Source organism: Haemaphysalis longicornis, unplaced genomic scaffold (genome assembly GCF_048455015.1).
Source record: "Haemaphysalis longicornis isolate Haplotype H1 unplaced genomic scaffold, Haemaphysalis longicornis Haplotype H1 scaffold_3, whole genome shotgun sequence".
NCBI lineage: Eukaryota > Metazoa > Arthropoda > Arachnida > Ixodida > Ixodidae > Haemaphysalis > Haemaphysalis longicornis.
In genome coordinates this window covers 73,122,757-73,145,204 of record NW_027526335.1, presented here as the reverse complement: position 1 = coordinate 73,145,204, position 22,448 = coordinate 73,122,757, and the positions used below count along the sequence as shown (strand labels likewise).

Below are 22,448 nucleotides of genomic sequence, written 5' to 3'. Positions count from 1 at the left end.
CGGGTAACTTTTGATGTTTGTCCGCACCAGATTTTGCGTATGCGCAACTTTTTATTATAAGAAAAGACTTAAAATCGCATACACTAGCTGAGGGGGTGATTTACAGTATAGTTTTCGGCACCGTATATATCGGAAGAAACATTGCCGGTGTGGCCCCTTTCCTGCGAAGCCGGTCCACCGCGGAAAGTCTGAGCTAGGCGTCAGCTTCTGTATTCAGAAATCTTTCGGACAAGGGAACATCCTGAGTCTAAAAACCGACAGCAGCGAAAATGCAAGACCAAAACAAAATCCAGGCCTTCGGGGCTCTCGGCTTTGGCAGAAGGCACTACGATTCCTGGTAATCGTATGTAAGGTAAAACAGTTTTTGCAACCTTGCCGAACACTCGAAAGTATTGTATCACATCACTTTACGTTGTCATAGCATGAAAGTGTGCCGACATGCACTATGGGGCGCAAAAAATGTAAGCTGAGTTCCAAATAACGTACGTGTGTATAGGCGCGTGCTGGTGCAGACTTCTGACCAGTATGGAGGCTTATAGCAAAACGGGAAACGTGTACGGTAAAAATACAGTAACAATATGTTTCTTCAGACCTCTGTGGGATATTTCGGTACATTTCCGACAGCCATGCCTTCCCAATATTCAGATAATTAACACTGCACTCAAGAGTACTAGGAGGAGAGGGAGGGGAAAAAAACTTTAGCAGTAAAATCGAGCTCGTTAGTGGGTGGGTCCCCTAGTCCAGGAAAGAGAGTAAGAATAATTTTCTTCAATTCATCGAATGTCATCCCGAGTAGGCAAGGATTTGTTCTTTGCGCCTGAAGGGGTTGGAAAACAATAAATAGCTGCTTGGAGATATTCGTCAGTTATGATTCTTCATAATACTGAAAACCGGCACGTACACCATTTCTTGCGTTTCTCAGCGAGTATATCAAGCCTTCAACACCGTAATCATGTCATAGCTGTTCATGTTGAGATTCAGTTCGTTAGTTACGATAGAAATTGGGGGCGGAAAAGTCGCCTTCCAGTACTCTGGACAACGTCGTCTGCGCTGTTTCGCGGTGGCGTAGCACAAACCTTCTCATTGCATTTGCATGTGAATAAACTCACGCTGCGAATATGCACCTTCTTGTACGCAGCCATACCGAAAGCCAATTTCTGAAGATTGTAGTGTATGCCTCACAGCCTGAAGAACATATCCACACGAACTGTTTGCGTCTCTCAAGCGTCCCCAAACCTCCTAATAAGACGTGCGTGGCGGGGCAGAAAATTTAGTGCCTTGGGAAAAACATTCACCTGATACAACTCAACAACAACGAAAGAAATAGAAGACAACCGCTTTGTTTTCTGCTTTGCGATGCGCGTGTAGGGACGCGCTGCTTGGTGCGTACCATTAGACTGTTGAGTATTTATATGAACATATCGAAAATACTTTAGGGGAGCCTACGCATTTTGCATACTTATCGAGGAGCTCTGAGCCCTGAACCTGGCAAATAAGCTAGAAAGGAGGAGTTGCACACGATTATCTGACCGATGCTCTGAAGAAAGTTGGTCTCTCTCTCCTCATTCGTTGCAAACTTTTGCGGTATACAGCTTGAAGTTATTGAGAGCTGTCAGAAGCTGGAAAAAATGACTGAATTACTGGAAATACGCTTTTCGATGCCCTAAAAGATTAAAGCGGGCGATTTTTAGCTTAGGTTGTGCTGCCCGTCACAAGCGGACCTCAGGGGAGCGAGTGTATCAGCGGCGCAAGTGTAGCAGACGACAGCGGCGTGAGTCCCTAAGCTGACGTCAGAGCCAGGGGGCGCCACTCAAACATCTCACCGCCAATACAGACCACAGTTACGGTTTACATGGCCTTAGAGTTTTATTCTAACATACATTAGAGGGAAATCTGGCGCCACTGTCTAGGTAAGCCGCGCTTCGGCGAGCGTTCCGTCATGTACCGGGCAGGCACTATATTTCTAGGGACCATACAGGCACGTTCCACTTGTCCTTGGCATGGCTCATGAACAGGCTGAAAAGTTGGCTCTGGCTGCAAAAACGCAACAATATTACTGTAGAAGGTTCATCAAATTTGTTTCGTTGTTATAAAATTGAATCTAAAAAAAAATTTGTCAGTGATTATGTACAAACTTTATGTACGATGAACATGAAAATATGTTACCCTTTTTGTTGATTTTGGCTTCGAGACAAAAAGAAGCCATATGGCTAGCTAAGCCAAGTAAGCGAGGAACGTCACTAGCGGCAATGGCGCCGTCCACGGCGGCCCGCGAGTGCAGCGACAGATTTCCCTCTAGTATTAGTATCAAACTCTATGCGTAAACACAGCATTACAAAACAGGTAGTACAACTTTACACATGTTTATCGTCTTCCAATAATTTAAGTGAATCGACTGGCTAAGTACTACTATCGACATAGGAGGAGGAGGAGGAAAAAACTTTATTCAAACGCAACCTTAAGCGTCGAGAATGTCCCGGGCCAGGTTCACCAACGCCAACTGGTCCGAGAGCTGGTCCGAGGCTAGCCAAGTCCGCCACGTTGAAGGAGGTGGGTGGGGAAAATGTGGGGATTGAATTGCAATGGGGCAGGCGAAAATGCAGTGTTCTAAATTAGCGTATGGTTCGGGACAATTGGGACATGCTGGTGAGTGTCGGATACGGTAGAGGAAGGAACGAGCAGGTGTAAGGATGGTATTTAACTGTACGCGTAGGTGCGAAGTGTAGCAGAGCAGATCGTTCTCGGTCGGTGCCACTCGCGTTCACCTGAGTAAAAATACTTCTAATTTTTTATTCGTGGATTTTCCTCTCACCCGCTATCACGGATTTGTCGCCTTCTCCTCTGGACGTGTTTCGCGGCACCTGCAGCCACGATGCTAGTCGATCGAGCTCGAGTGTGTGACACACTGACACAATCTGCAGCAATCTGCAGCCTCTGTGCTCCATCATACAAAGAGCGTTTAACGCCATAACTTGTCGTATCTCCACGTGATTTAAAGATTAAAAGTGTCACGAACTTGTTCATATTTTTTTTTAAATAAGTACATTCGGTTAAAAAAAAGTAACGATAGCGCGGCCACATCGCCCTACCTTGGTCGTGCATAAAATCGCATGATCCCAAAACGGCTGGTTTAAATGCAGTGCCGAGTGAATTTTGCTCTTTACGAATTACGGCACGAATTTCCGCGCCTGCTAGACATTGTCATATCTTTTGATTTTGCACCCATAAAAATGTTTACATCGCTAGTGTTGTCTTTGAGTACGAACGCACGACTGGCCAAGAAACTATATTCCCGCTTTTTTTCGGTATAAAACTTTTTGGTATAAACTTAAAATAACAAAATAAAACACTGCGTCCCCTCAGCCACGAAGCAAATGTCCTACTAGCTATGCCACACCGGCTGGTGGCATGGTTGGACATGATGGGTTGGACGTGATGTGTTGCAAAGGGTCGGACGTGATGAGTTGGCAACGCATTTTCTGCAGGTGCTTCCATCTTTCCTTGTGCGCGACGGAGCCATCTTGTGCGAAAAAGTATACGAGAAGGGAATCGGAGGAGTCGTGTAAAATTTTCACAGAACATATCCGTCACGCCAGACCCAGAACCAATCGCTTAACACGTATCCACATGGGAGATCCACCGATAATGTCTACCCGACATTTGTAATGATATCTGCTGTGCTCAGAGACTTACCTACTTATTTTGATCTGAAAAATGTGCACACTGATGCCAAATCGTGGCTTCTATGCATTTAGTTAGTAATTCCTCAAACAAGGTGGTACTAATGCCTACCTTGGATCTTGAAATGAGCTTTTGGTAAATATGGGCGATAAGAACGACGGAAACATTTGAGCCTCCTTTGTAGATTATCTCAAACAATTTAAAGCGGAGATTTATATGGCTAGGCGAAAGGAAATCCGGTGGTCCCGCGTACGCAAAAAACTCCTCATGGGCAACCTTATGCGCTTGTGCGAAAAAACTAAGTTGGAGAGGAGTTATAACTAGGGGGAGAAAGACTGGCTGGTTTTGTAAATGACGTAGCTACACTCTCGCATAGACGGACACCCAGTAAGCTACTAAGTGTAGCCCAGCACACAAACTTTCGCTGTTTCGGAACTGAGTTTCTTATCACAGATTCGACTGTTCAAACATAGATATATTTTAGCCTTATGGCCCTTTAAACGAGCAGGAATTTTAACAGCTTGTTTTGTGGACTTCAACGTCAAAACAAACGCATACAGTACGAGCTCGTTAAACCAAGCCGCACGGGGAAGCCATCTCAATTACCATCAATTAAAATTCGAGCTAAAGGAAGTGAATAAGAATAACGATTGTCCCCGGTGACTGCTTTCCTGATGGAGGCGAAACGCACAAATGCCCGTGTGTACGAGATTTCGGAGCACGTTAAAGATCCCCAGGTGGCCAAAATTATTCCGGAGCTCCGCGCTACGGCGCGCCTCATCGCCTTCGATGCGTCCACGTGTTAAAATCCTACACTCAAGAATAAAAGAATAACAATTCTACACTGCGACAGGGAAGCATTAGGACATGTCAACCCTTCGAAGCTTTTAAAAGCCCGTTATTGCAGACTGCTTGTTGTCCTTAAAGGCGACAGCCGCCCGAGGTCGCAGGTTCGATTCCCTGCGGCGGCGGCCGCTTTTCTGATGGAGGCGGAAAGCAAAAACGCCGTGTGTACGAGATTTCGGCGCACGTTAAAGATCCCCAGGGAGTCCAAATTAATCCGTAGCCCCCCACTACGGTGCGCCTCATCGCCTGCGTTGCGTCGGCGCGTCAAAGCCTACAATCACCATCATTAAAGACGACAGCCAGCACTTTCAAAGCGAAGATTTAGTGTCCTCACTGATGCCGCCGTACGCCAATACGCCCTGCAGCAAAGCCAACTTTCTCTGACGACGATGATGCATGATCGTTGGACAAGTGCATGAAAAAAAAAATACAGTTGCCGTAGCTGGATTCGAACCTGGGTCCCTTGCGCTATGAAGCCGGCGTCTATCCGACCACTCCACTTCGGCTTTTTTATCTTTATTGCCTGCTTGGCGACAACACAAAACATACTGCCCAGTACACAAATTAGTAGCTCCAGCCACCAATCGGCTGAAGGGAGTGGCTTAAAACATCTTAAATTGCGCTAGAACATCCAGAATGGGTAACCACTCAGGTTCTTCCGGCATGACTCTATAAACTTCTCTTATATACTTCGACATCGTCGAAGCAGTTTGGAAAACTCAGACGACAACTAAAGAATACCTCACGACAAAAAGACGTTGCTCTGCGTGCCGTAAGGCTGTTCACCAGACGACGTTAGGCCTAACTTCTCATTTTAAGGTACAAAACGTTAGGCCTAACGTCACACCTTGGGGTTTAGCACTTCGAACCGGCATCCACTCCCAAAACTGCTCACTGAACGCCATGAAGCAGGTAGAGATTCGCGCCGTACAACCCTATCCAAACGTTCGCCCTACGAAGTCCACACCCAAGAGTTGCTGTGGGCATTATAGAAAAGTGGTGCGTACCTCCAGAGTGGCACATACTCGTAGTGTGGGATTTGATTTGCCAAACAAAAAATCTATCACGAGAAAGCTTCGCGTTCAACCACCATCGTCATTAGACGGAAGGGGGCATGATTTTTGCTCTAACGAAGGAATGTATCCGGCCATGACTTCGGAACGGTTCGGCTCAGTGGCGCTTCGTCAACCTCCGCCTTGTCGCCACTGGAAGCGACAAGTTCTACTCTTCCGAACCGAGAAATGATTGCTCTTCTGTAAGCGCACCACACCACTTCCCTCCCGTCCTGACCCGCATTCAACCCGTCCGACGGTGCACCCCAACCACCGGGTTGTGAGTAGCCGCCCGCTGCCTGCTGCTACGTGTGCGGCTCGACGGCTGAAATAGGGCGGAGTTCCCGCACCGACACAGGCGCAAGGACACCCCTACATCTTCTGGCTGCTTGCAACCGGAGACGCTGGAGCATCTAATCTGCTTCTGCCCCCCCCCCCCCCAATGGTAAGTCTTTGCCCATCTGCTCCACCACCTGAAGATGGCCGGCTTCACACAACAGCTGTAGCACGCTGTGCCGTGGTAATGACTGATGTACCCGCTCTGAATTAGCCCTATCTTCTATTCTCTCTTCTCTCATTCTCTATCTCTTTAACACTGCTGTATCCTTTCACTCCCAACAAACAACTTTTAAAACGCACGTCTTCGGTGTTTCAGATAGGTTTTACCCTATTTTACCTTCTATTTTAGTTTTGGAGGTCATGCAGCTTCTTGTGTAGGCAGCATGCGCGTCTCTCTGGCCGCTTCTCAGGCGCCAAGCCGCAGGTGCGGGGGCGCGTAGTTCAAATTATCCGCCGCGGTACCCGCTGGAGTTCGAACTTACGGTCCTTTTTATGGCTAGGCTTGTATGCTTCTGTGGATCCTGGCCGTACCAAATTGTGCAGTTCGAATTATGTATGAATTCGAATTAATTAACGAGATTTTATTGTATTTCGTAGAATTATTGCGACAAACCGGATGCACGAGACGAGAATGGCTCATTTATGCATTTCGCCTTTTCCAGCGGACTTTGTTGAGATCGAAAGGCAGGTGGTGGGGCTTTTCGTATCGTCGAAGAAGCCACATAGAACCTCAGTATCTGAGGGCCCCAACATTTCGATTCTTCGTCTAAAAGAAATCTATGCCCAACGCAGGTACTGCTTGCACTGCTTGCTGCAAGTTCAGCACCACCTCCCGGTTGCTAACGCCATGAACTCAAGTTTTTACTCGAGCTCCTCAACAAGCAGTACCGCCACTGTCCAAGATTGCGCAAAACGATGGAGAGAAGGCACTAACAGTGTCACAACACTTTTCAAGTGTCCCGCTTTGGTAAAAGTGGCCCCGAACTGTAGGCATCTGCCCCCCTCCCCCCTCCCCCCGGATGACAGAAAGAAAACTCTCAAACGACAGCACGGCTCAGTTCAAGCTGTCACTAAGCCAAACGTCACTAAGCTCCGCATTATTTTTTACGTGACGTGGCCTATGAGGGCGAGTACCATCCTTGTCGTACAGAATGCAACACCTCTGGCTAAATAAAGAGAGTGGATAGAAGGGGGCAGCTACTATTTCGACAGAGAGAATCACTGTGGCTGAACGGCAGAGTGCAGTTTAGGTGTGCAATTTATTGCTTCAACGCGGTCGTTTTTATCAGGCGTCCCTCGCATGGAACTGGCATGATAAGCGCCACTGTCTTCATTGTCATCGCCTCCATGGTAGCGATGGCAGCGCAGGCAGAACACTCCTCAGCTTGTTGGGGAACGTGATGGCGGTGCCACAGAGGTTCCGCGCCATCTGCGACTGTGTGATCAGCAGTCTCCCCACAAGCATTACTGGAAGCAGGTTCAGCAACAGGTGCACAATGTACAGCCTGCGGGGAAGAAAGAAAGGGAAGCTGGCTTGAATGGGGTATTACAAGCCAGGAAAACCGGCTTGTAATAGTAAACACGGAAAGCAAGTGTGACGGACAAATAACGTGGGAAAGCGGTAACAGACAGTCCAGTATAGACTACAGTTTAGTATCCGAGACAGTATACGGAAGGCTGCGGGAAATGAGGATAGATGAAAATGGAACAGACAGCTTAGGAAGCGACCACAAGCGGTTTAGCTTGCACTTTGGAGGTGCAACCCGGACAAATGCAGAAATAGGTACAATAGGAGGAAATAAGTTGAATAATGAGCAGTTAAAGATCATCGCTGATAGATTGGAAGATGAAATCAATAAATACCCAGGCAAAAATTGGGATTACGACGAAATGATTGCGTTGATAAAGGGTAAGACGAATGAAGCAAAGGAACGAAACCGATGGAAAGGGAAGAGAAAGCCGAGAAGCTGGTGGAATAAGGAAATAAAAGAGGCTATTGACCAGCGAAGAAAGGCGCCGAGAGAACATAGAGAAGCAAAAAGAACTGGTATGGAACCGGAGGTAGTGAAGGAAAAGTGGGAGGTCTACCGTGGGGAAAAACTAGAAGTGTAGAAAATGGTGCAAGCAAAGATCAAGCAGAAAAGCGAACAATGGATGGCAGAAATACGGAAGAAGGACAAAAGCGCATCCAAGAAGTTTTGGAACCATGTAAAATCACTAAGCTCAAAAAACGATAACCATCAAAAATTCCTGATTGATGAGGAGGGGGAACATTTAGAAGGAGAGCACGCGTTGGCGCATATTCATCGAGTGATTAGTGAGAAGTTTAGGACAATAGTGGTAGGGAAACCTGCACCGAGAACATCAGCGCCACAAAAGACCGCGGAAAGGGAAATAAGTTTGAGCAACCTTGATTGGAAAAAAGCAGAGCAAAAGGTTTCCCCCCAGACAGCAGTGGGCCCGGACGGAATACCAATGCAACTGATAAACCTACTTGGACCTAAAAGTAAGGAATCGGTTATGAGGGCAATAGATAAGGTGATAGAAACCAAACAAATACCAGAGGACTGGTTGGAAAGTAGGATGAATTTAATATATAAAAGCAGAGGAGACAAAGCCAGTATTGATTCATACAGACCACTCACAGTAACGTCAGTGGTGTATAGATTCGTAATGCAGGCGATAAAATCAAAAATTCAAGCATGGATGAAAGAAAATGAAACACTTGGGGAACTGCAGAATGGATTTAGACAAGACAGGCGACTGGATGACAATGTGTTCGTGATAACGCAATGCATTGAAATTGCGAAAGCACAGAAGAGACCACTATGGATTACGTTCTTGGACATTAAAGGGGCATATGACAACGTAAACAGAGAACGGCTGTGGAGAATGCTGAAACTCCAGGGATTAGATGACGAGTTAGTACAGTTCCTTATAGCAATCTATAAAGACAATAGAGTGCACCTTACTTGGGAAGGACAGAAATGCGCCCAGCAGGTCAAAATCCATCGGGGACTGAAACAGGGATGCCCTTAGAGCCCAATACTGTTCATGCTTTACATGGCAGGGTTAGAAAAGAAACTGGAAGAAAGTCAAGTAGGGTTTAGCCTAACCCATATGCTGCAAGGGGAAGTGGTACAACAGCATATTCCGGGAATGTTATACGCAGACGACATTGTTCTTTTAGCTGATAACCAAACCGATATGCAGCGGCTAATAAATATTTGCGGCCAGGAAGCCACTGACCTCGGATTAAATTTCAGTGCAGAAAAATCAGGAATAATGGTTTTCAATGACGCTACCACCGACGTAGTGTCTATCCAGCAAGGCGAATTACCTAGAGTGAAGGAATATAAATATTTGGGAGTGTGGATAAACGAAGGGGATAACTCTTAAGTACTCACGAGGAGCAACTTAAGGTTAAGGGAAAGCGAAACGCAGCTATAATGAAGCATAGAGCTCTGTGGGGGTATAACAAATATGATGTAGTAAGAGGAATGTGGAAAGGAGTAATGGTTCCGGGTCTCACGTTTGCGAATGCTGTACTCTGCTTAAAATCAGACGTTCTATCAGGCCTTGAAGTAAACCAGAGAACGGTAGGACGTTTGGCCTTAGGCGCGCATGGAAAAACAACTAACGAAGCAGTTCAGGGGGATATGGGCTGGGCGTCGTTTGAAGTTAGAGAAGCTCAGAGTAAAATATGCTTTGAGATGAGGTTGAGGGCAATGGATCAACGAAGGTGGGCAGCTAAGGTATTTAGGTACCTATACTTGAAAAGCGTGGACACGCAGTGGTTAAGAAAGACTAGAAGGCTAACGATGAAATACGGAAAGAACAGTGGGGAATCCAAAACAGCCAAGGTAACCAAAAAAGAGGCAAGGCAGATTGAAACGAATAAATGGAGGGAAAAAATGGAAGCTAAAACGTCGTTAGAGATGTACAGGGCTGAGAAGATGAACAACCGAAAGGAAAATTTCTACGATAATTCCCAGGGCAGTGCTTTGCTTTTTGAGGCTAGAGCAGGTTGCCTGCGAACTAAGAGTTTTGTGGGGAAGTATTCACAAAATGATGGGGTATGCGTGGTCTGCGGAAAAGAAACAGAAACTATGCGGCACATCGTGTTAGAATGTGAAGGTATCCATCCAAATCTACATGAAGGGAATATTGGGCTTTCAGAAGCCCTAGGATTTAAGGGTATCACAGAGGAAGTTAACTTTAAGGCTGTCGAGGGGACGAAAAGAAGATTAGAATGCTGGTGGACGAAAAGCAGAGAGGGGAATATTGCCTAGGACAGTTACCACCTGTAACAGGAAAAAAAAAGTATTTTGTGCCTAATAAGCTTTTCGTGCCTGCCCTAAGCAGCGCTAGTATTGAACCAAAAGTGTAAAACATAGGTATATTAGTACTTTTTGGTCAGATGACATGTCATCACCCCGATACAAAGGGGAAACCAATAGAAATCTTCGGGTTGCTTTTGGAGGGGAAAAGTTCAACACCCGAAAATAGCGTTTGAAAAATGTCGACTGACTTTAGACTTTGTCCTCCGCGATGAACGGGCTCCCAGGTATTAAATCATCTAACTTCTCCCCCTTTTACCAACATTGTTCCCACCATTCACTTTTTCCTTTGATACTAGGACACTGCATTAATAAAAAAGTTGCTTGTATCGTGTCATAATAAATTCTAGACACTCGCTCGACACGTGCGTCTTTGTCAGGTGAATTTTCCGGAGCACAGTTTTATGTTGTAATTGGCTCGAATATTCAGATGCACTCCTGTGCCGAGTTGGGACCTGGGCCAGATAGGTATTTTACAGCTACGTTTTGCAAACGAGGTTGGTGCGATGCAATATTTGGTCGTTTGATTGTGTTGACTGTATAACGAAATACGTATTCACGAATCTTCTGCAAAACTGGCAAAAACCTACCTGGAGCATTACTGGATATTGTGTTTGTGCACTTTTTAAGATTGAATTATCTTTGTTTAGAGCAACTTTCCCATTACATTCACGCTGCAAATGCACAAGTTCGACTGCTTGTGTTTACGTTGATTTATAAACAGACTGGCTTACCATTTCATGCGCTTCCTCGACTGTGGGAGACTTGACACATCTGCTTCGAAGAGGTACTTACGAATGCCCATCATGTATTGGTTCCAGTACGGAAACCACTGAACATCCCGGATATCGAAGTCGAAGATCTGCAACAGCATGTCTTCAGCCTTTCGTATATGTAATAGCACTTTGATATGCAAGCACTGAAACGCAGTTTAAACGAGAAGAAGAAACATTTCTCATAATGTGCCCCTTCAAACACAACCTTAACATGGACGTTAAATACACTTATTGTCTTGTGGCCTGTTGCAAAAACGTGCACGGGCTGCAAGAGAGCTTTGTGCTGTTGCCCCAAAGCGTTGGGCAGTGACGAAACACACACGCTATGCCGTAACTAAGAACTGTGGGGCCTATCAATACCACTGTCCAGATAAAATGGCATGTAATTGCAAAAACTTCCAGGAGTGTATACCTGCTTATCTGCAGGAGACAGGTAATCAATAAGTGCGACCACGTTGTTCGATCGGAAGAGCCATCCGTGAGTGCTGAAGTAGAGGATGGCATCCATGCCTCTGCGAGCTTTTCGGTAGAGTGGCAGAAATCTGCAAGGCGCCATCATTAAAAAAAACTGACTGGTGTCTTTGACCTCAAAGATTAAAGCAACGATGAAGTGTAAGTGGCGAGCGATCGTCCTAGGCAGCAGTGTCTGCAACTGTACAATCAGTACAAGAATAAAAAGAATAAGCCGTCGCAAGACTCGCTATCGCAAAATCGCACATTCGACCATATGGCTGAAGCATAGCGCCCTAGACTCGGGACAGCTTTCTGTGGCAATCGAGAGAAAGCTGTGGGGGAGGCGGAAGAGGGAGCTAACTGCTTCGTGTTACTGTGCCAAATTAGTTCCCAAAAAACTGGTTTCGATTTCAGTTTCGGCGTGACAGATGCGCATTTGATACAGCTCATTTATTCGCATGAGCTCCGTGGTTGAGTACGCTGAAGTACGATCGCCGAGCATGCTGGCATATTGGAGCCTCCTTCCCCACGCTTCGGTTACCAACGCTTTGACAGGACAACTCAGACCGACCGTGAACTATACCGCCCAGCTCAGTATCGCTCAGAAGTGAAGTGAATGTTGACAGCTGCAGTTTAGACGGCATGCACTGATTGCTACTCTTCTGGAGCTCAAAACTGGGCGCCACCACGAAGAGTACCGTAATTACCCGATTCTAACACGCACCTTTTTTCCGGAAAAATAGGTCGAAAAATCCTATGCACGTTAGAATCGGATACGAAACCGAAACTGCCGAAACAACGGAAATTTCGTCTCGCCCATCGCCATCTCAGGATGGCGCCAAAGCTTTTAGCAACAATTTTTCTGACGCAGGGAGCATAGGCGCCCAGGCTTTTCTATCGGCGTTCACACAAATCGTCAATCGTTCCACTTGCGCACTTGATAACAGCAATGGCAGCGGCGCCTCTCGCGCGTTCAAAACGAGTGGTCGGCTGAAGCGTGCGCCTCTGGAGAAGTTCGCAGGATGGGCGTGCGAGGCGTGGGCCACGATCCCATCGATCATGGTTGAACGTTCGTTATGAAGTGTGGCATTGCGAACGCGCTTGACGGCACCAAGGACGAATAAATGTGTCGATGCGAGCTAGTTGGTACTTCATCATGGGAACAGGTTAAGCGCCAGGCACAACTGGAGGAAGTAAAACAGACAGTAGCGCCCCTTTCCTGTCTGTTTTACTTCCTCCAGTTGTGCCTGGCGCTTTACCTATTACCAAGGGCGAGATGTTGTGGTCAGCGGAGAGCGACGAGGAGGGCGACGGGTGAGATTACTTCGAGAAATAATTCGACCGTTTATCTCGCATTCGTTTTTCTTGCTCACAAAGTTCCGTGCGCGTTACAATCGGAAGTGCAAGTTTTTTCGGTTTTCTTGCCAGGAAAATAGGGTGCGCGTTAGAATCGGGGGCGCGTTAGAATCGGGTAATTACGGTACTTACATATCGCGGGCGCACTATACCGAAAGAGCAGCACGCACACACGCTTACGGACACGCTCTCTTACGCCGGCCAACTGGATAACCAAACGGATCGCGCAAACGACGGAGTCCCGGTTGCGTCAGCCTCACTTGGGCGCACACTTTGCAAACCACTTCCTTCGTTCATTTTGGCAGCTTTTGCTCCTTAAAAAAACCTATGCGGAGAATGAAGTGGCGAGCTGCCGCGCGCTGCCGAATGCCTCCGACGAGGACGTCGTGTTTTTCCCGGAAGAGAACCATTGCGACGCCAGTGGCGACCGTCCCTACCATAAAAATCCGAAAATAAAAACATAATGCTCTTTGTTTCATATATTCTAGCTAGTAATTTAGTGACACTATCAATACAGGGCTAAAATATAAGAACTATATATATTTTTCATTACTTCGGGTACAGCCAGGCAATTATTTTTGCTGAACTACGCCCAGGTGCGGAGCGAAACGGCGTGGTTCGGCTCTGTAGCCTTGACTGCATTACCACAGAAAGTTGTCCCCGAGCATAGTTGAAAGGCTAGAAGCAGAGAAAACACAAGCAAAACGTGTGTTCTTTGTGAACTTCGCGCTTACCGCAATAACGCTACGTTTGTACACTCACTGTTTCATCATCATCACCATCATAATCATCATCACCAGTATATCTACGCCCACTACAGGGCAAAGGCCTCTCCCATTAATCTCCAATTACCCCGGTCCTGTGCTAACTGCGACAAATGTATCCCCGCAAACTTCTTGATCTCATCTGCCCATCTAACTTTCTGTCGCCCCCTGCAACGCTTGCCTTCTCTAGGGATCCACTTTGTTACCCTTAATGACCAACGGTTATCTTGCCTTCGCATTACATGCCCTGCCCAGGCCCATTTTTTCTTCTTAATTTCCACTAATATGTCCTTAACACGCATTTCTTCTATGACCCACTCCGCTCTCTTCTTGTCCCTTTATGTTACACCTATCATCTCCCGCTCAGTTGCCCGCTGAGTCGTTCTCAATTTAAGTTGAACCCTCTTAGTGAGCCTCCAAGGTTCTGCCCCGTAGGTGAGTACCGGTAAGATGCAGCTGTCATACACTTTCTCCTTCAGGGACGATGGTTTATACAGGCTATGAACTCAGTGTATATAAACAGTTTATACGGGCTATAAACATGCAGTCCCTGCAATTCTTACGCGCAGACTCAAGAGCTTACCGCTACTTCTGACATTAGCAACTCGTCGATAAAGATGCTGCAAGAGGAACGGACCTTTTGAGCGCACTTTTCTCTCCAAAAATATGCGAAGAAATTGGTCACGAAAATTCTGAAAAACGCCTGCACCTTGTAAACCTAAATCTGATCAACTAGACTTCAAACGATTCCTCGGGGTCTCCTTCCAAGGGTATGTTATAAAGAGGTAGCGTTTTCACATTGGTAGTCATTATGTCTTGGGGGTTCCAAAAATATGCCTTTTGGACAAAACTGCTATCGAAATACAGTCAAACCCGTTTATAGCGAACTGCAATATGCACCGAGATTAGTTCGATATATACAATAGTTCGATATAGCCGAACCCGCCTATTACGAGCTTATTGTTACGAGTTCGCAATCCGCGGGAGCCCCCTGCTCCCTCCCCAACTCAGCCATCCGCGTATGCAGAGACGAACAGAGTACAGTAGCCATTACCATACCAAAATAATCCATTTATTGCAAGTATCAAAGCTACTTTCAGCCTTAACTGCCCACGTTGCAAAAAAAACGGTGATTTTTGTTTTCACTTTCGTTTTGGCGGCTTCAACTAGCATAGAATTCTCTACACGAAACATTGTTTGCACCAGTTCGAGTCCGCGTCCTCAAAAATCTAAGAAGCATTTGCGGAGCACATCAACTGCCGAAAGCGCTTCATTATAAACGTTGGACGGATTTCACTCGCGACATCATCGGGAATGTTGGCGAGCTCTTCCCACAGTTCACCGATGCTGCTGTCTTGGTCCGGACTCGCTGTCTGGGCGGGTTCCGTCGCGACTCCTGCACATCGGAAACAGTTACGGAAACTATTGGGCGTCACGTCGCTCCGTGCGAGGCGCAATGTCTCAGTCACGGCTCTTGTTCCGTGGTCGCGGCCAATCCACATCTCAAGCACCGCTCCGAGATCATGCATTTCGGCGGCCATTCTAGGCGCCCAGAGTTCGATATATCGGATGTGAACTTCGTTATAAGGAATATGTTTCCCATGTATTTCCGTAACTGAAATATTTTTGTTCGATATACAGCATAATTCGCTTTAACCGGGTTCGTTATAGCCGGGTTTCACTGTATATGGTGCTATCATCCATTCATAGACACAAGGCGAAGACAGGCGATAAATGTAAGCAATGGAGATTATCGGCTAATGAATTGCCATGGAAACTAAACTCGCCATTGCTTTTAGTGTTAATACTTCCTGTACCTTCCCCTGTATGGTAGCACCCTGATCACTCGGGTGGCTTTGACCATAATTTGTTTAGTTACAAAAAATGGAAGGAATATGAGAGAATATTTATGAATATTCTCTTATATGTAATATTATTCTATAACTGCGGAAAACACTTTTTTTTGCCGGAAGGAATAGTTGGAAGAGGTAAGAAAGGTGTTACCTTTCAGTCACAACAACGTTTTTGACACCCTAATATCCCCCTGAAATGGCATTATTGCGAGAAGGAGAAAAAATATTGTGGCATAGTGCGCAGCAGGCTTGTTTAACAGGATATTGCAGTTCCTATGTCACATTTCAACACCGGCTGTTTCTTTAACCCAACCCAAAAACGGAAGACTTTATTGTACTGATATGTCATTGCAGGGACTTTTTCCAGTGGAGTGACGTCAATACCAACATTAGCCTTCGTCCTGCTAATTGCAACGCCAAGCCTTCAACCCACTGACGTGCTTGGGGACTCTATCTACCATACTTAAATCCCGCTTCTGCGAGCCTTGCCGTGCTACCCATTGCCTTTACATACCTTGGCTTTCGGCCTGTTACCTTCAGAACCAGATCTCCAACGCACGCAAGCAAATAGTTCCGGACGAAGAGATTGACGTTGTACCAGAACAGGCTGTTCGTCGTAGAGAATATCGGGTAGCGCATCGCGCTAGGCAGGGGATATCTCACAATGACATCCTGAATTCTGGCGGTCACCTCGCCCCAGGTCAGTTGCCGCATTGTGCTACTGGTGCAGTGGAAGACCCTCACGTGTTCTGGCCTGTACACACGCACAAAAACACACAGGCTTCATAATACCGGACATGTTTCCTGCCCATTTACTGGCACAGCCTGCACCAACAACATGAACATTGCCCTGAATGCATGGACGTTAAAAGAAGCGCAATACAGCGAGTCGTATTAGATCGAAGTTCCGAGCACGATATGAAGTAAATACTACGCGTAGTGTTTAAACGGGGTAAAATGTCGCTTTCGGTCTGTCGGAAGCGTGATTTGGTGCAAGTAAACAGCTGGGCTAAATTTGCATTTGCACATATAAACAACTCAAGTTTTAAATGTCACCCCACTATCCCTGTACTGTAATGGTGACATTAAGCTGAGGTACTGAACAAGTCTGTTCTTGAGAATTCAAGACGGTCGTCTTGAATTTGGTTTTTCTGAACCAACCTGCAGTACGCACCGCTTTGTTTCGCGAATATCACTTATGGGAGCACCTTAACTTCGTTATAGAGCTCGGTAAAATCTCATTTGAGGCGAAGATATGGTCACGTTACTCTCTTCTTCCCTGCAATCCAGGAAAGGGCGAGGGCACATGCCCTAACGACAATTGTACATATAAAGATGTTTCATATATTCCATGACTGCACCAAGGAGCTAGGTTAAGTTACAAATTTAAGCGTCTTGGTGATCACGGGGCCGAAAGGTTTAGGTCGCGCTTGTTTGTGATTCGTGATCAGCAAGCAAAGTTAATTTTGGAACATATAAGGACATAGCTACCTTGGACCCATAGCGCTTCATACTAATATATGCTAGACAGAAATCTGGCGCTACTGTCTAAGGGCGCCACGCTTCAGCGAGCGTTCCGTGATGTACCGGGCAGGCACTTTCCACTTGTCCTTGGCAAGACTCATGAACAGGCTGAACGTTACCTCTGGCTGCAAAAAAGCAACAATACCACTGCATAAAATTATTTGAATTTGTTTTGTTTTGATAAATTGATGGCCCAGAAAGCTTTATTTGTCAGGGATTATTTAGAAGCTTCATGCAAGAGAAAAAAAAAAGGAGTTACTCTTTTTTGTGTATTTTGGCTTCGAGACAAAAAACAAGCCCTGTGGCTAGCCAAGCCTAGTAGGCGAGTAACGTCGCCAGCTGCAATGGCGGCCCCCACGACGGCCCTCGACTGCGGCGCCAGAGTTCCCTCTATTATATATTAGTATGAAACTCTATGCTTAGAACGGCCCTTTCCATGCGTTTTCACCATTCAGCCAAACTTGCCTAGATATGAAGTTTACATATGACAAATTACGCAGATGCAGAACTAATGTGGAGATGCACATTCGTTCTCTGAGATATTTGGCTAGGCTTCCATGCCTGTGTGGGACAGTAAACACATTGGACATGAGCCCAGGATCCCTGTTCTTGTCTGATCATGAGAGAAGGCACTGTAGCAACGAACCTTGTTGTGGCTGTGTGCCAGGCAACAGCGATGAGTGTATTAGCCACTACGTCCACGGGAATGACGTCAAGGACGCAGTCCTTCTCGACAAGTAGTGAACTCAGCAAGCCCAGTCCCAACTGCGTGAAAAAAAAGGACCTAATAAACGAGCGCCACAGTGACATGATTTTTATTCGCTATTCGTTTTAAATCGAAGCTGTTACCCTCTCGTTGTTCGGACAATTTTCTGTCGTAAACGAGAAACTCCGGCAGGACCCAACACTTCTCGCCCGAGACGCCGAGCGCATGAGTCAAGCTAATCATGTGTGCAGCATAGAGCTCGGTATTCGTGTAAAGAAGAAACCACAAAACAAGCACCGAAACGGCATGATGGATAATATGGCGCAGGTGAACAATGGGACCCCCCCCCCCCCCCCCCTCACAAATGTTCTGGTAAAGATTAGGTTTGCAGCTGCTCTCGAAAGGGGAGGAAGGTTGACGTCATTCGAGGGCTAGCACATGCGTCAGGCTAGGCTGGACGCATTAGTTCTCACCCAAGACGTCGGGCGCATGCGTCAGGACCCAGCATTTGCGGCCATAGAGGCCGAGCGCAACCGACAAGCCCGCCGGGACACCGAGGAACATTTCAAATTCATACCTTCCCAGTGAGCATTTGTAGTGGTTTACAACAGCTGCGCCTGATATCGACTTTCGGAGGGCGGGATGGCATCCGTTTTTTTCGTTATTAGTTTATATTGAGCGTATCAAAGTGCGATGTGCAAATGGTTTAACGTGCGACTGAAACTCACCGATACGGCCATTCCGGTGCCTCCATTAAGGTTATCCACCCAGCCCTGAAAGTAAAGAACGTAGATACGGGCATGTCCAGAAGACATTGTAGCTTCAAAGGTACACTGAATTGCAGGTGTAATTTCACCCGTTTATGTAGATTACAATTTGGCAACCGCTGTCGGTAACAGCTAGCTGCTGTTATGTTATGCAGAAAACACCCGTTAACGTGCGTTGTACACCACACAGTTCATTTACACTTCGAATAACCTGCTACGTCAGCAAGAAACATATTTAACACCCTTATTTTCGTAAAACGTGTTCCTTCATTCGAACAAAATACCACATTTTAAAACAGCTACCCGTCGTTGATTATATCTCTATTTCTGCAAAAACATGCGTTTACTCTGCAGGTCGAAATTCGCCGTGGTTTTATTCTAGATAACTGAGAGCCAACGGCGAGGGTGCATAGTTATGTGTACGTGAGGCGCGGGGTAATAAAAACGTGTATACCGGGTGCACCCCACCTCCATTTGGCTTACACTATTCGTTTACACGTCAGATTAAATTTCCATAGCAGCCTGTCGCTGCGGTAGGCAGGGCCGAGCTCTCAACCATACGTTCGTATGGTACAATAGTTCTCTCGAATGCTAAACAACAAAGTGCGTCCCATGCAAACTTTGTGAAAAAAACTATAGTTTCCTTCCGTTTCAGCCAAGTAACTCCCAGTACGGTTCCACCACCAGTACCTCAAAATTCTCCTCTTGGGGGGAAGCGAGAGAAATCATTTAAAAAAAGAGGTTTAACGCGCCGACGTTACACAGGGGATGAGGCGTGCCGTAGTGGAGGGGTTCGGATTAATTTTGACCACTTGGGAATCTTTAACGTGCGCCGAAATCTCAGAACACAGGGTCGTTTTGAAAAGTGGCCGCCGCTGCCGGAAATCAAGCCCGCGTCTTTGAGCTCTGCAGAAAGAAGTGAAAAGCGGAGAAGCGAAAATGAAAGAAGAGAAATGGGGTGCAGAGTAAAGGGGAGGACGTGTTGCCCTCCCCGTATGGGGAAGGACAACAAGCACTAATCTAGAAAAACTCATTCTCATTTTGCAGAAGAGCGCAATAACATTGATGGAAAACCTACAATATGACGATAGAACGGGCGCCTCTTTTGAGAATTATGGAATTCTCACCGTACATCAATATACTACACCTGTAAAAGCTAGCTCAATGCATCTTAATTAAAGAAAACAAAATATTGTATAGTTCAAAAACATGTATTTTTTGAAAATGGAAAGCTTTCTATTCCGCAAAAATAACTACACAGGGTGTTCCACCACCTATCATGCACCAAGATTTAAAAAAAAGAGAGCAATGGCGTTACTCGAACAAAACCTAACGCATAATGTTTCCAGTACAGGGGAGCAGCGGCCAGTTTTTTTTTGTTAATGACATTTAATTAAATAAATTTAATGAATTATCCAACTCGATAAGTACTTCCCTAATCACTAAGTGTCAATGAGACAATTTTACGTACCTACAAGAGGAATCTCACTGATATTATCAGCTACAAACTAATTGCGTACTCAGTTATTCTGACTCTTAAAGAAACTGCGTGAAATATGAACTATCACGTGACGGCGATCCCGCGCGCATTGTAAAGCAATGCCCTCGAAAAGGCTGCGTCTGAGGTAGCTAGAATGAAATGAAGAAAAGGAAGAAATAAGAAATCACGACCGAGGGAGGGAGGGATGGAGGAGAGAACAAACTTTTATTTTACGCAGGACCTAAATCCAGGTTCCAGTTTGAGTGTTCAATTCACCGGGTTAACGTAGTACTGCAGGATGCCCGTGCGGATCCGGTGTGCACATGTTCATAGAGAGCTTCCTGGGCAGCATGGATGTTTACTGTCGGCGGGAGAGACAGGCAGAGCTCCCAGGAAGTGATGGAGGCGAGGGATGGGGCAATGCATGAATGAATGAAACCACGTTTATTTCCCATTATAATGGGCTGAGGGCACTGCAGTGGAAAGGACTCCGGTGTTATAGAAGAGGGAAAGGGTTGGGCTGCCTCCGTTTTATTAACGGACGCTTTGGAGTCAGCTAAGTGAGGGCCGCTTGAATCTTGTGGGTGTCGAGGAGCCGATCACCAACCGGTGGCGCCGCCTGGTCTTGCTGGAAAAGGAGGAGTGCTCGCCAGAGTTCGGTGGCTCGATCCGGAGGCTTGGGATCCGGACAGGCCCATGTACGGAGAAAAGAAGGCCAGGGTCCCCGTTTTATAGTGGCCAGGGCACGAAGCCTAGCTGGAATGGAGAGGGGGCACTCCCAACACAGGTGGTCGAGATCAGCGCGGCAGTTGCACGTGGAGCAGGTGCCAGTTACAGGCCACAGGCGGTGGTGTGTCACCTCTGTGGAAACAGTTCAGCAAAAAAGGAGTAAGGAGTGTGCCTGTCTGAATTCTTCGAAGCAGGACAGACTCTCGCCGTGTGAATATCTTCAAGGGGAGCGGTGGTATCAAGAGTGGATTGCCAACTGCTGTAAGGTAGGCCGCCCGTTGTTGTTTTATCAAATGCTTGTCTGCCATCGGGTCTGCTAGCTCGCGTAGGGTAGCTAGGAGAGGAAAAGGAGTATCGGAGGCTCTGGCTAGCGCGGTGTAAAGGTGAGCGCGCGCTAATCTATGAGCCATCTCGTTTCCGGGGATACCACAATGCGCGGGGACCCAAAGGATGGTAACATCGCGACCGCGTTCACGGAGTAGGCACGCCTGGTGTCGGATCTTCTGCAGCACATGATCAGTGCAAAGAACGTTAACGCATGCTTCATGGGCAGCCTGAGAATCAGTGTACACACAATGTTGAACGGGGTCAGTTTCAGATTAAGTTTCGAGGGCCCACTCCAAATAACCTAGAATGGCCATTAACTCTGTGCGGGTGCTGTACATTGCCTCTGTTGATATATGATGGCGTCAGTTCTGGCACCCATTTGTCTGGTCGTACCACGCAGTGACATAGCAAGTGTTGCTGATACCATCTACCGGAAGTGCAGCGTCCGTGTATATGATGCGTTCAGTCAAGGGGATTGAGCTCGTAGCCTTAGCATGCCTCTTGGCATAGGCAAGTCGCCGCATCGCTGAGTGGGGTCCATATTAAGCGGAAGTGGCTTGCCATCGGTGAGTGCAGTTACTTCCCACGGCGGGGTTTTGTTGGGCAGAGTGGGCAATGTGTGGATGCCATACTCGAGTAGCATGAGCGTGTACCACCCGGCATTTGTTGCGTGAAGCCTTATCTCCTATGTGCGGATGTGCATGTCGACGAGCTCAGAAAGGTTGTCGAGCTTGCTACAGCTCTTGAGCGCATCGAGGCGTGTGTACCTTGGAAGGCCAGTAACAATGCGTTTGACTTCGTTAAGTAGCCGATCGAGCGCGAGCATTTGCGTGCGGTTGACCGGATGATACGGCAGTCCATACATGATACGAGAAACGAAAAAAGCTTGAGCAAACTGTCGCCTTTCACGTTCGTTTACTCCACAAGTGCGGTGAGATATTCTGCGTAAAGCGTGCAGAATTTGTTTGCTGGTCCTCGTAACCTGTTGGAGCCATGTGCTCGCTGTGCAGTTCTCGTCAAGGTGCCTACCGAGTATTCGGATAGTAGATTTCAGAGATATGGGTCGCTCACCGATGTAAAGTTTAAAAGACCGTTTTTCTTCCTCTTTGACAGGGGTTTGTCGGCCACCAGGAATGACGATGAACTCGGTTTTGTCTTGGGCGGTGTGTAAACTTGTTTCCGTTGCGTAGTTGTGAATAATGTTGAGGGCGCTTTGTAAGACGTCCTCCTGCTCACCGGTGGATCCTTGATGCGTCCACACAGTGACATCGTCAGCATAGACTGTGTGTTTCAGGCCCGGTACGTCCGCAAGGCGTCTTGGCAGCTCATGCATAGGGATATTAAACAGGGTCTCTGATATCACCGAGCCTTGCGGAACGCCTACCTGGTTGACTCGTACAGCACTGGCGTCTTGGCCAATTTCGAATTGGTAGCTTCGCCCTTCTAGAAAGCCCG

At 46.8% G+C, this 22,448-nt stretch overlaps 1 protein-coding gene and 1 pseudogene across 2 annotated transcripts in view; both read right to left on the bottom strand.

Annotated features, from left to right (window-relative positions):
- Nucleotides 1-7,199: 7,199 nt before the first annotated feature.
- LOC144174625 (putative fatty acyl-CoA reductase CG5065) overlaps nucleotides 7,200-22,448 on the bottom strand; it is a 54,902-nt gene continuing 39,653 nt past the window's right edge. Inside the window, exons 8-13 of one of the 2 annotated variants that reach the window (XM_077703402.1) lie at nucleotides 18,419-18,463; nucleotides 17,631-17,749; nucleotides 15,975-16,214; nucleotides 11,447-11,576; nucleotides 10,993-11,120; nucleotides 7,200-7,423 (exon numbers count right to left, since the gene is read on the bottom strand). In XM_077703402.1, coding sequence (XP_077559528.1) covers nucleotides 7,255-7,423; nucleotides 10,993-11,120; nucleotides 11,447-11,576; nucleotides 15,975-16,214; nucleotides 17,631-17,749; nucleotides 18,419-18,463 — 831 coding nt within the window. In that variant the 3' untranslated portion in view covers nucleotides 7,200-7,254. The remainder of the gene's footprint in view (nucleotides 7,424-10,992; nucleotides 11,121-11,446; nucleotides 11,577-15,974; nucleotides 16,215-17,630; nucleotides 17,750-18,418; nucleotides 18,464-22,448) is intronic. The other variant, XM_077703403.1, reaches the window with a different exon arrangement.
- Nucleotides 20,494-21,888, bottom strand: LOC144173633 (uncharacterized; annotated as a pseudogene).